Below are 14,454 nucleotides of genomic sequence, written 5' to 3' on the forward strand. Positions count from 1 at the left end.
TCTGCTTCCATCATGGTGGGGATTTCTCAAGCAGTGGAAGGGATATCAGACCAACTTGAAGACTCACTTCAGGTTATAGCAAGGAGACTAACAGCAGTGTGGCTAGTCAGGGAATTCAACCTTCTTTGAGAAGGAAGAGGGTTGGGCCCTGTCACTGGCAGTGGGAATGGAGAAGAGGACACAGATTTTAGTGAGAGCGCAACAGGAGACTGAAAGACTGAATAGAGGTTAGTGATTAACTAGGTGCAGAGGGGAAGGAGAAAAGAGTGTCTAAAATGCCTTGTGAACGCCTGTGGCTTCAGAAATTGGATGAGTGACAATGCTATTATTACCAGGCGAGGACATCCAGGAGGGATATGCTTTGGAAAAATGATCACAGGTCAGTTATTAGTGAAATGCTGTGTCTAAGACACACAACCAAGGACAGACAATGGGCACAACTATGCAGTGGTGTGCTGGTAAATGACTAACAGGCTCTCTAGGGAAAACACTCTGATTTGTAGCATTTCTCAATTTCTGTGGGTTAAATACACTATCAAGCTGCCAATCTGAGGTTACTGAAAGCAAATCTGGGAAGAGGCACACAGTCCGCTGTCAGGAGCCCATCCAAGGGTCCAGTACACTGTTTTGACTACAGGTGTGGATAAAGTCTCCCAGATAGAGAACTGAGACCCAAACCTTCAGGGGCAGATTGAAAAGGAGCTCCTACAGGGCACAGTCATCAGAAGGAAAACCAAAAGAGAATGGGCACTTTGAGATTGAGCCCAGTCTGGGCCCTGTCAAGTTCTCCAGAATTGGCTTCCATCCTTCATTCTCTTTGCAATCTCCTCCTAGACTGGGAGCTATTTGAGGGCAGAGACTTTAATTCTGCTGTGTCCTCTAGGTATACATAGCACACAGTAGGCACTCAGCAAATAATCCCACTAATATCTCTGGGGAGATTTATGTCCACCAGTTTCATTAGGCAATGCCAAAATAAGTGGCCAGTATGTCACGAGGAGACATGTGGGCTTAATGTAAGACAAATCTTCCCAAGCAAGGCTTCAGGTGCGTATCTCTTGTTTTGTCTGGTGTGGCAGGAGCCATGGAAGGGGAGGTGGCAGAGGTATGAGCACCCAATTTTCCTGCTGTTATCTGAAGCTAGCCTCTGTGAAAGGGCAGCAGGGGGAGTATCAGCAGTGATTCCCTGGTTCCACTGATGCCTAGATTGGCTGCATCCCTAGTCTCTTCTGTTCTGTTACATAGCTCCACATTCCTCCAATAAAATTCCCTTTACCTGAGCAGGAACTAGATTTCTGTACTTGGCAACCAAGAGTCTTAATAAATACAGAACTCTCCAAATACATGTTGTCATCTGTGCAAAGCAGTGTGGTTTTCACTACTGAAAGTATTCATGCAGTTTAAATGACCAAACGGAAGGGGCTTAAAAGGGGATTTCTGCCATGGGCAGAAGCCCTAAAACAATAGCAACTGTAGCAGCTACCTCCAGGCCAGTGCTTGCTATGCGCCAGGTGTATGTAGTAGCTAAGTGGGGAAGCTGGGTTTGATCCAGGTTTATTAGGATTTAAAGTTCTTTATTACTAAGCTAGAGGTTCTCAAACTTTTTAGTCACAGGATCCTTTTATGATCTTAAAAATAGCAGGCCTTAAAGAATGTTTGTATGGGTTATATCTATACAATAGTTATCATAATGGAAATAAAATTGAGAATTTTCGGACTTATAAACAACCAAACCCCATCACATGTTAACATATTTTTATTACAAGTAACTATTTTTCAAAACAAAAAAAAATAGAGTGGCATTCTTTTACATTTTTGCAAATCCCTTCTATATCTGACTTAACAGAAGACAGCTGCATTCTTCTATTTGCTTCTTCACTTGAGATGTTGCTTTGACTGAATAATACAAAGAAAAGCTGCCCTCAAACAGGCAGGCAGTTGGAAAAGAAACTTCATGAAGCACTTAAAAGGATGCCAGGTGACCTCAGGAGTACTCAGACCACTTTGAGAACCACTGTAGTATCCAGACTGCTTCTGAGTTAAAGACTCTGCACGACATTGAGTGTTACAGCTGGCACGTCCACATGGCCGACGCAGTTTAAACAAGTTTCAGAGTGGTGGGGTGAAGGAAACTTGAATTCTCTTGTTAATTGAATTTTAAGTGACACCAATTTTAAACTTCAGTTAATAAATTATTCTTTTGCCAGCTGAAATTACTAGATTTTTTTCACATTTACTTTCCTAAACTAAATGAAAGCGACACGTCATATACCAAAGTTAACATTTGTATGGTGCTCTTACAGTTTACAAAGCCTCTTTCTGGGCCCACATGATGCCACTGAGTCCTCAGAAGCCACACGGACCAGAGGCGACTTGCCCGAGACTACCATCAGTAACCAGGCTGCGGACAGAAGCCTTGTGTCCGAGTGACATGCTTGCAGGGCACCTCTGCTCTGATGAACAAATGTCTCACTTTCACAACCTGGCTTCCAATCTAGAAAGAGGGGACCCTTTATTTATGTTCACTTTTTTTTCCACATACACAAGAGTCAGCATCTGTTCTAGAATCCAACTGGATTTTATTTGACACAAAACACAACAGGATGGTAGATTAGCAAATGTAAAAGACAAAGCAGTAAAGACACATTCTAACTTACATACAATTAAGTAACAGGAGGGCAAGTCATTAAATGGATAACAAAACAGTTGAGGTTGATGAAAAAACATTCTTTTTCTAGTGCCCATACCTGAAAGACAAAGTAAATTATTTCATTAACTCCTTAGTAATTTCCTGTTTTGAGACTATAAAATCCACTTAAACACATAAGCAAATTTGATTACAACTCTGAAAAGATGTGTGTGCTCCAAGATTGGGTTATGACACTGTCTCTGCCCCTTTCATCTAATCATCCTCTGTAATATCCTACCTACTACAGCCCCAACCTCCCTAGAGAAGGTCCCTCCCTGGGACTCCCACCTGATTCTCCTTGCAGTTGCCAGACAGATGCTGGGCAGTGTCAGGGAGGCAAGAGGAAGAAGTCAGAGCTGGTGGTTGCGAAAGGGAAATCCACCTGTTAGCTCCAGACGGTGGCTCAGAAAGCTTGAGCTCTTGACCTCTCCCTACCTTTTTTCATATCTACTCCAGTACTTAGGCAAGTTTGGGGTAAGGCAAGTACAGAGAATAGTAATAGGACAGCCACCATTTTCAAAATCCACCACCAGTTGCATTATGGCTCTGATTGCATTCAGCACTACAGAAAAGAGCAAAACTATGGAAAGTGCAAAAACTAAGCATGGATCTCAAGTATTTTCTGATTTCCCAAGAAGCCAAAATTTGGCTCTGATAAGATTATAAAAGTAAACAAAGCCAAGAAATTTCTTCCTCATATAAATGAATTTCTTGAACACAAAATTCTTCATTATCTTACTTAATCTTTTGTCTTGGTTCTTCTGGGGCAGTTAGCCTCTGATTGAAATACTTTGTTAAATAGATAAGAACCAGGGTATGAAAACTCCAAACATCCTGAAGGACTAAGTCCTTAAAGCACTTTTCATAAGAAATCCACTTGAATACTGCCTAAAAAAAAAGTTGTGCCAAACTCCATAAGGTAGAGAGCTGTAGTGTTTGTCAGTGAGCTAGAGAACAACCCAGAAATTGCCTAGCAGATTAAAAAAAAGTTATAATTTTTTTCTTAGGATCTGTTTTTCTAGTGCACTGAAAACCACTGCTTGGCAAAGCCAGTGGCTGGACCAAGTGCAGTGTCAAAGCCCAACATGAGGAATTCTTCACACTCCCCACTTGTTCGGCTCAAACCCGGGCACATGTAATGGGCAACATGAGGTGGTTTTGGTCCAAAATGGAACCCTGACCCTGCTATACGGAAGAGCAAGTCACAAAATCCTCTTGAGAACTCAAAGAGTGCTTCTGCCTTGACATGTATCACTGTCACGGCTGTACTCAGAACACAAGCTCCCCAAGAGCAGGGAAGGACTGTCTCATACATTTTCATATCTCACACATTACTTAGCATACACTTCGCTGAACAGAGTGCCGTGGTATGAGTTAGACACTGAGTATTTGGCAGGTTTCTTAAAAATGAACATGCGTTTGATATGACTTCTAAAACTCTTTACCAAAGTAAATATACAAGTCTAAAAGCAAAATTACTGTACCAATAAGGGACTTCTAAACACAACAAACTAAACCCTATTTTTTGTTTTTAAAACAAATTATATCCTATTAATTAAAACTCATAGTTAAATAAAAATCCTCCTTCTCATAAAAAAATTTAATGAAGAAAATGACCTGGCCCACGACCCAGGCACGTGCCCTGATGGGGAATCGAACTGGTGACTGACCAGTTTGCTGACTGATGCTCACTCCACAGAGCCACACAAGCCAGGGAGGCTGGACACTTCTAATGCTGACCACATGTTTGTACACTTTCCAAATAGAGCCCTTAATTAACCAAGAGCTAGTTTATAAAACAAGGTATGTTCCATGCTCCATGTTTTATGACTACACACCCTTCAGCCTGAGGCATAACAAGAATGGCACTGACCAAAGCCCAGTCTTACAACATCAAAACCGCCAGATACCTACTTTTGGAATTCCCACTCTCTGTTGTCCAGCGGACACACCTGCCGTGTTTTGAGCCAGCGAGAGATGCAGTGGAAGTGAAAAGCATGCTGGAAGAAAAGATACATGTTATTAAAAATAACTGTGTAGGCTCAGCCATCTACAGACAACATGTGTCAAATGCAGTGGATTGGTTACACAAAGCGGGGCTGGAGAACAATGGGAGATAGAAAAAGAGAAGCAAAAAAGCTACAACCCCTACACTTTGGTTAGGCACAAGGACATTTCCAATGAAACGTCTGCTAGAAATGTCATTGTCACAAGGAGGAAACTATTGAGGAAGAAGGGTGTATGTTCTAGCAGTGAATTCTCCCCCGTTCTCTTAAGGGATGATGGAATGTGGCTTCCTCATCCTATCGAGCCTATAAGAAGCTGCTTCTACATTCTTCGGACACATGCAAGAAGGCTCTTGATCACACGCAGATTTCAAACTTCCCTACTCTTGATCTTCAGCTGCATCTCCTCTCCTTGGAGAACAAGAACCCCAGAAGAAGAGCTTTTTCAGCCCCTGGTAGTTAGTGCATTGCCACCACTGCCCACCCAGAGCGGAGACGGCAACTTCCCCAACCTTCCCTCACCCACCTTGACTCTGTTTGAAGGACGTTATTTCCAGACTTGTTCATAGACATAGTGCTGTTACAAGAGCTCAGTATTCAATAAGCCTTTAATGGGTAAGGGACTTTGTCTTAATAGGGAACAAGATAAAAATTAGGGTGAAATGATGTATTATGATGAACACAGTAGCTGAAAGAGCATCAAAGGGCTCATTTCATGATCAAGATAGGAAGTACCAAAAGGCAAGAGTACCAATACTGGTAACTGACAGGGAGCTAAGAGCTGGCTTTCAGATTTCGGGAAAAGGAAAGCCAGTGTACCTTAATGGCCTGCAGATGCTAATTACAATACCTCTAATGCCTCTGCAACAGCCCTTATTCCCCATCCCTGCTCGGATGGGTCAAGTATTAAGAGAGAAGTGGCAAGTGTTCCTCCACATCTAATCTGTGATGGGTCAAGCTGAGGTGGGGAAAGGGTGGAAATGCAGACACCCAATGAAACGATGAAAGCTTCTGCAGGATTGGTTTAATAACAGCCTTGAAATCTGGTCAGTAATGTCTCCCAAAACATGCATAGAACTTAAAATAGAATTCAGTAATTAAGAGTGGACTCCACAGCTACTGCACTACAGATATTCAACAGGACAAATATTCTCCGAGAGTGACAGCTTTTGGAAGATCCCTTACTGTTGACTCTCGTACAACCCATTCCAGAAAAAAAACTAACCCTCCAAAATTTCTAAAAGGCAGAGAGCTGAGGTATTTTTCTCAATCACGGGACACTCACCTGGACACTCTTCTCCACCACCCCCACTAGGTACTTTGTAGTAGTATAGGGTCCTTGTACACCTCAACTACCTCAGAAAATGAGGGAAAGCAGGAGTGCAAATGAGGCCGCGTGGCAGGTGACAGCATCCACAAATGTTCCCGATCCCAACTTTTTTCCCATTAATAACTTAACATGTACATGGGTATGCTCAGCAGTCTCAGAGTACACTGACTGGTGTTTTACAGCTTACATGTATTTCATTATATGAGCACAACAGCAACCCTGGCAAGCAAGCATGACAGGTATTATCACCTTCATTTTACAGACAGGAAATGGAAAACCAGACAAGTCAAGTGACCTGCCTATTTCATGGAGCTGGTTAGTAAAAGACCCAGAACTAGAACCAAGGACTAGTCCAAAGGCTTTCACCATACCACACTGGCTCCTCTTTATGGCAGGTCCTCTGAGTAAGTCTCTCTGCCAAATTTAGGGGATGTCCAGTCCCTTTTCCTTCCACCACAGGGTAACAGGGTTCTTAGTATATGCCTGAATGCCAAGGAGAGCAAAGAGCCCGCTATATTTCTTCTTCCCCATGAATAATGAACGCCATCCCTTAGCCAATATGGGCTTCTGTAAACTGCCCAGAGTATCCTTGACAGAATTAAGTACTGATAGCTATTATCTTTTCAGTAACTACCACTGCCCCCAATTTTTAAATTTAATTTATTTTATTTATTTAGCAAACACTTATGCTTATTACTATGTGCAAGGAGGTGTTCTAAGCACTCTGAACATAAAATCACTTCATTCTTGATTAAACTCTATGTAGTCTACTGTTAGCCCTGTTTTACATGAGAGAACCCAGGCTGAGAGATATAAAATACCTGCCCGAAGTCACTTAGTAAGTCAAGCTGTGCAGACTCCAAGTCTCTTAGGCCTGTGCCATGCAGGGGGGCTGTGGGTCCTCTGTCCCCTTGGCACAAGAGATCCCGACGGGATAATTTTAGCTCATCCGACTGGGACTATATGGATATAAGGATGAGTTTTTAACACATGCTAGAAATACCATATTTGATGCTTGTTATCCTTCACAGCTGTCACACCCTGGAAGGCCGTACATTCAGTCCAATGATGTTGCACAAAACATTTCTGGCATGAGCCATGTTAAAAAAAAATCCCTCAAATCCGAACTTAGTACATTCCCCACACTTAAAATGCACGTGCATACTCACACAAACATGCAGTTTATTCACTAAACTTAGTTCAGGACACCTACCCTTAAAAAAATCTGTTAAGAAGGTAAAGATTTCCACCAACAGAAGAATATTCCAAAACCTGTCCCATAGGCTTCAAAAGCAATTTCTAAAGATGAATCCCCCAAATGTTGCTAACAAAAGTGGGCCCAATCTGTAATTAAGAAAAACTAATGCCTCTGCAATAACTAATAATTTTTACCCTGTAACAGGTGAATAGTACAAAGATTTAAATTTTTTTTTTTACTTGTATACATTCTGAAAGAAAGGTGGGCTAGTCATTGTTTTTTTCTAGCTGGGTTTCAAGACTGGCAAATCAGGAAGAGTGGTAATGTTTACAAGCCATGATGATAGGGAAAGACGTTTTCTTACATTACAGACTCCCCATGCAACGGTGCACTCCTCAGAAGTGGCAGACGCCTGGTTGGCCTGACATTCTATGCCTGTGGGAACAAGGGCAACAAGATCACACACTGCAGCAGGAGCAACCACCTTTCAATCTATAGCTGTCATACTTGCATGATTACACAAGCATATGCTTGGGGCAGGCCTGGGGAGCAGTGGTGCAAACCTGAACAAAATCTCCAATGATAAATTAGTCATTTAATGAATGTTAAAAAGGGTTAACAGAGCCCTGGATGGTTGTAGCTCAGTGGATTGAGTGCGGGCTGTCAACCAAAGTGTCGCCAGTTGGATTCCCAGCCCATGTCTAGTTGCAGGATAGGTCCCTAGTAGGGGACACATGAGGCAACCACATTCTGATGTTTATCCCTCTCTCTTTCTCCCTCCCTTATCTTCTCTCTAAAAATAAATAAATAAAATCTTTAAAAAAACAAATAAATAAGGCAGAGATGTGACTTAACAGGATGATTTGTAATGATTTCCTACCCTTAAGAATGAAATAATAAAGGAAAAGGCACTTTTTAATTCTGAACACAATCTGACTTGTCCAAATGAAAGTGATTCCTCCCAGTTTGGTAAATTTCATAAACTCTTAGTCACTTTATAACTCTTACTGCTCTGAGAACTGGCATCTTTCCCCTATTCTTGGCAAACACTTCCTTACAGGCCCTCAGAACACCCAGGCTTGCCTGCATGCAGCTCCAAAGCCTAAAGGGGCCAGGCACACAAATGTGAATTGGGATAGAAGCAAGATAAAAGGGGGTGAAGAGGCCTGCAGCAAACTATAGAGTATGCTCTTCATAAAGACATCAAATCTCAAGTCTTGAATATACTGTTGCCAAAGCAAACCTGTTAGGCCAATGCGTTAGGGCTTTGGGGCCTGCCACTTAGTGATGCTTACAGCCCCTGAGGTGATTCTGTCTGGTGAACAGAATAAATTATTGAAAATGTATGTACACAATATCAACTTCATAGAGGGGAAAGAGAAGAGAAACTGAACAAAATGAAAATCTGAGATCCCGAAGTGATGAGTAAAGGTCTACTAGGGATATATATATATTCAAGGAATAAGCATTATCAATGTTTACTTTGCTTTCTCCAAAGGTGGTAACTAAATGAAGCTCCCCTTCTGAAGAAGAAAAATCTCTAGGAAAGACTATTTAATAGTAGACAATTACTTCAAACTTCCATAGGTAGAAAATAGTAAAACTGTAAGAAAATAATGCTGAGATGTTAATGGTCTCGGGGGAAGAGTTTTACTGTAATAAGGGTTTTCCCCCACCCTTCAAAAATAGGAAAAGCAAAGAATCCAAAATCTCAGAACTTGCTTTTGTTACATAGATTCACACTATAAAGACAATAAATGGATTTTCTTTCTGATAAAAGTGGAGATTCAGGGTCTACACAGTATATTCAAGAATTTATTGGAATTGTTAAGGCACTACCACATAAAGGGATGGCTGAAAAAAATAAATCTGAATCCCTTCAAGTTAGAATCTCTCACCTAAATGAGGACTATTTATTATGAATTAGTTAAATAAAAGGCACCGTTATTTAAGTAACAAAACTTTTTCAAGGTACGTTATCATGTTTATATTTTTCTAGATCTTGGTATTTTTAGTGGGCTGTCTTTCTGTGACAAATGCAAAGCAGGCTCTTGGTAACTGAATAGGCAAACAAAAACCACTTCTATAAACTGAAAGAATGGGGGACAAAATGTGTATTTATTAATTGCCAGAAAATCTCTAACAAACAAAAATATATAGGAGGGACAGAATTGCAATCGAGAATGCAAGATAAAAGAGCATGAAAAACTACTGAATACAAGTGTAAAATGTTCTCAAAATGTCTTCAAGCTTTTGGTGCAGAGAATAAATCATTAAATGGGGAGATGAACTGGGAACAGTCAACCGAGAGCAGACAGACAAGAGGCAGGTCACAGGTTCTTATCACACCCCTGGCAAAGACAGAGGCATATTTCATGTGACATACAATGCGTGGGGACTTTCAAACTTCAATACTGCAAGGGAAGCAATGGCTTCATCTTGGAAGTGAACAAATCTCACACTTTGAAAACATAGATGGAACTGTGGTTTTAGGAAGAGATTAACTTCTTATGGATAAATGCTGGGTCTAAGCCTTTCTGGATGTCCTCTTCATCTGGAACTAGACTATCTGATGTAAAGGAGAAATAACACTTAGTAGACTGTGTATTTCAGCAACTCTGTAAAACACCAAAAAATGGGGCAATCTAAAATAAATATGAAACTGTAGTATCAATTAAATATGAGCATGTAGTATCAATTTGGATTCAAAGAGAGAAAGTCTTCAAAGCAAGAATGCTTTGAAGGAGAGTCCAATTGGGGCACAGCCATAATCACTCTTATTTATTTCCAGCTATGTACATAATTATTTTTAATGCCAACCTAGAATATATTAGAAAATGGCCATTGCTAACCAAGATTCTTATTTTCATCTTTAGCAAAAAGTCTTTTTCAAGAATCATATTCCATTTATTTTTGAAAGACAAGGCCAGTTGTGACAATCAGATTTCTCTTTAGTGTCTGTATTAAACAACAGAGTATGTTTCTTAAGGATAAAAACTTGATCTCAGTCAGTTTTATTCTGGTGCCTAGGAAAATGCCCAGGATATAAATATTTATTGAATGAACACAAGATACAACCTAAAAATACTGTCATAATTTTTGTTATAGGAGCTTAGTGTTCTACTTCTTCATTGATGTTTAAAGATATGATTAATAAGTAAATAAATAAGAATATAATAAGATATACTATAAGGCAGATGTCTAACTGAAGCCTATGTTGATCCCTTGAGTGGTCAACTCTAAGAGAAAACAGAATATCAATAGCCTTCATCTGTCATGGTCTTCCCAAGAAGTGCATTCTCGTCCATCCAGACAGAAACACAACAACTTAAATATAGAGGTATAAAATAAAATCAGAGTTCTATGAAATCATTATTTACAGAAGAGAGCCCCAAGAAAATAAAATTTTCTGTGGGTGCAACTCCCTGTGAAAATGCATGGCAGAGAAATCGGCAAGCATAAAATCAAACACCACACCCAAACACATTTTAAAATGTGTGTGTGTTTTCTGAGATGAGTTCCTATCTAATTAAACATTATGGTAGCTGCTGATCTGCTCTGCCTGTTGTATGAAAAGGTAAATATGGTCAAAACTCAAAGAAACCAAGGGCAACAAGCTACCAACACTAGCCATGACTGTTTTCCAACATAAAATATTTGATTTGTGCTTTCCAAATTGCAATGATCACAAACTTCCCCCCAATTTTGTCTTTATTATTCACTGAGTAAATATTTAGTGAGAACCTATAATGTACTAGATGCTATGGTAGATGCTGGGAATATGGCAATAAATTACATGGATATGATAGAGGACCAATTAAATTAAATGGCTGCTACAAAGGAAACTATAGGATGTCTTGAGAATATTGACAGAGCTGTCATAGGCTGTGTTTGTGTGTATGTAAGTATGGTCAGTGAACACATTTGAGGAAGTCCAAGGTGAATTATGACAACCAATTATGTTAGCTCTGCATGACTCAATGAAGCGGCCACTAGCTGCATGTGGCTATTGAGCACTTGATATTAACTAGTCTGAATTAAGATTAGACTAGCTGTAATTGTAAAATATACTCCAAAGGCTTAGTACAAACAAAAACGAATGTAAAATGTCTCACTTTAAAATACTGATATGTTGAAATTAATATAGTTTGGATACAGTAGGATACATAAAATACGAGTCATCTGTTTTTACTTTAATAATGTGAATACTAGTATATTTTAAACTATGCATGTGCCTGAATCTGTAGCTCACATTTAGACTGGACAATGCCGGTTTAGACTAAAGTAGCAGGGAGAAGAGGCAGAGAATATTCTAGGCAGAAAGAACAGGGTATGTAAGGGCTCTAAAGAAGACCACGAACACTTCAAGAATGACAAGCCAGACAAACTATCAGAGTGAGCAGGAGAGTGGCTTAAAGTTGGAGAGGCAGGTGAGTGACTTAAAAAATAAGTGCCTAAAATTTCAACTCTAGAAAGTTGAAATTTCTTTGCCCCACTTCTCATCTCAATAACAAACCATTTTACCACTTGGATGAAAAAGCAATCTCAACTCTTCCTGGTGTAGTCAACATTCTTGCCCTTATTGCTATAAGGTTACTAAGTTTGTCCATCAATAGCTATAATCATGTCCACCATGTGTGGTGGAATATGTAAACATTCAAATGAAATTTCTTTAGTGCAATTGCCTATTTATATATTGGCAGTGATATGCTTTTATCTGTGTTTGGGGTTAACACTGAAAATGCTTACTTCATAGGCTTCTTTTATTTATAAACCTTGCCCGGCAAAAACTAGCTCTGGTAGAATATTTTAGCTCAAAGTTTACTTTCCTTCTTTCACCTTTGCCTTTGAGTCTGTGTATGAGATGAAAAATACAGAGGGATCAAGAGTGCCTCTGGGTCCACAATTCATTCTAAATGTGGCCCTGTCATCTTTAGCCTGAGTAGATTTATTCTGAGATGCTGAGATGGCTATGCCTCCAAATCACCATAAAAACCTACTCTATTTCACACATACCGATGGACTAGATGCAGAAGACCCCAGGACTCTACCTTTGCTTTATATTTCATTGTGAAGAATAAAATTGGTCACATCAGGATAGTCACAATCTCTGTAACCTTCTGAATTTCCCTCCCATCCTCCTGCGATTACTTACAAAGATCCATAATGTGGTTCCTGCAGATGGCACAGTTATCAACCACAATATCCCAGGCCCAGAGGGCTACTGCATTCCACTGCAAAGAGAAAAATTGGGGAACAATGTACTCTCCTTGCGATACACATACACACGCTCTAGGATTTCATGCTGCAGCTGCAGTTATCATTTATTTGGCAACAAGGACCACCAAACAATAGTTTTTGAGTATTACTTTAATCTTATATCATACAACTACACTATATGGTAAGTTACACGTATACTCACCCATTCTTCAAAGGGTTGAGTATGTGAACACAGAAATTAATGAGTCATCTTTTAATTTTTACTTTTTCCTACAGCTTAAAATAATTTTGTCAGTAATATCAATGTAAGCAAAGCAGGAATCATTTTTAAATGCTCGTTTCAAGTTTTATAAACAGAGTTGAATTACTGTGCGGGTTCCCTGGGCAGTTGCAGAAGAGCTCAATTTCTGCAGCGGTAAATATCTGCTCTTCCAGGTAGCTTTGGATGCATGAGTAGGGAGGTAAAAGCTAAGAACAGAATGAACTAAAATGATGCCTGGATCATAAAATGGGTAATCATGGGATAAGCTGGATAATGAATTACTCAGTACCCAGAACAAGATCATTATTTAAATTATACAATATTACTTCAAAACAAACTCTAGAATTCACTAGAATTTTGTTTGGCTCCTATCATCAAATAACATGATGTTCTCAACTTTTCATTCTCAGGCTCTTAATATTTAGTCAAGATAATTCCAGTAAGAATTTATCTAAGGGGCATTTAAATAATTCAACTTCCCGGCTTCTGTAATTATAAACACTCCCAAACTCCCTTTTCACCCCCTCCCAAACTGTCATCTCTTTCAATCAACTTCTTCAGCACTTTTCATCCAACAGCTTCAACTTGGAGGGAAAAAAATCCTACTTCTATTATTCTTCAATATGGCTGCTGGTTTTAACTGAGCACGCAGTGCCCACAATGAAACGCCAAAAAGCAACTAGGAGGGTGCATACTGTGTGTTTAGCCAAATGTTCCAGAAATAACACCGTCCCTATTTCAGAATCATTTTGAACAGACTTATTTTATCTTATGAGGGAATCATCACTTCTCTCCCAAACTACTAGTAAACCACCCTAAAGCATTTCATGGTAAAGAACAAATTCCACGTTTTTTTTTGTTTTCCTACTTTTAGCAGGTCGTTTGCAACTAGCACTGAACCCTCTCGTAAAAGACGTAAGATCTGAGCTCGCATTTTCTTTTTAACAAATTCCACCATACTTTTTTTTTTTTTGAAGGGGATTCTGTGTATGACAGGACTGGGGCAGCTTGTGTGAGACAAATCAACAGACCTCTCAAAAGCGCCAAGAGTTACGCTCAATGCACTTTTACTCGGCGGGGCTCGGGACAGAGAAGGGGCTAAGGGTAATGGACGCCTTCTTCAGGCGAGGATCGGGCATCTATCCCTCAGGGTCAGAGGGAACCCGAGCTTCGGAAAGGGGCGAGGCACGGAGCTCAGCCCCGCTCCTCAGAGGCCTCCAATGTGGCAGGACCTCTGGTTCCCGGCTTTCGCCGCACTGCTTCATCCTCCACCCTCCGCATCAACCCGACCCCGCACTTCCACCCACCCCACCCTCTCCTTCCCGATCCCCCACCCCAACCTCTTCAGTGACAGCTGAGCCGCTTGGCTCGCAAAGCCAAGTCGCAATCCCGCGTCTCAATAAGAACCTCCGTGATTGGCCCCTAATGCTCCCAGTGAAACCAATACTCCAATTAACACTGGGTCGTGCTCATGCCAATCAACCCTAAGACCCGCCCCCCGGCTTCCTTGCGTGGTACCCGGTCTCAAGAATGCCCTGAAATGAAGCCTTTTCCCACGCGCCTCGGTCATCCTCAGGCCTGCCAGCCAGATCCGAGCCTCTCTAGCTTCCCTGGGGAAGATACTGGCGAGACCCAACCTTTTTCACTTCAAAGCGCTTCTTGCCCGCGCCGCTGTTGGTGCCGCTCGGGGTATCCACATCCATCGCTGCCGCCATTTTGAAAACGCAAGGTCTGCTGTCCGTCCACTGC

The 14,454-nt window shown here is 40.7% G+C and overlaps 1 protein-coding gene across 1 annotated transcript; it reads right to left on the reverse strand.

Annotated features, from left to right (window-relative positions):
• Positions 1–2,557: 2,557 nt before the first annotated feature.
• On the reverse strand, positions 2,558–14,454 carry RBX1 (ring-box 1). The gene is made up of 5 exons (XM_037160494.2): positions 14,343–14,454; positions 12,379–12,457; positions 7,588–7,658; positions 4,604–4,689; positions 2,558–2,747 (listed from the first exon to the last, which is right to left on the reverse strand). The coding sequence occupies exons 1-5, from the start codon at positions 14,418–14,420 to the stop codon at positions 2,735–2,737; spliced, it is 327 nt and encodes a 108-aa protein (XP_037016389.1). The 5' UTR covers positions 14,421–14,454; the 3' UTR covers positions 2,558–2,734.

The sequence above is a fragment of the Artibeus jamaicensis genome, unplaced genomic scaffold (genome assembly GCF_021234435.1).
Source record: "Artibeus jamaicensis isolate MK-2021 breed Jamaican fruit bat unplaced genomic scaffold, CSHL_Jam_final contig_233, whole genome shotgun sequence".
NCBI lineage: Eukaryota > Metazoa > Chordata > Mammalia > Chiroptera > Phyllostomidae > Artibeus > Artibeus jamaicensis.

Coding starts and splice junctions, on each gene's coding strand:
- RBX1 (XM_037160494.2), bottom strand. CDS start 14,420: ATGGCGGCAGCGATGGATGTGGATACCCCGAGCGGCACCAACAGCGGC. Junction 7,659..12,378: donor GAACCACATTATGGATCTTT/GTAAGTAATCGC, acceptor TTGTTCCCACAG/GCATAGAATGTCAGGCCAAC. Junction 4,690..7,587: donor TTGCATGGGGAGTCTGTAAT/GTAAGAAAACGT, acceptor CTTTTCTTCCAG/CATGCTTTTCACTTCCACTG.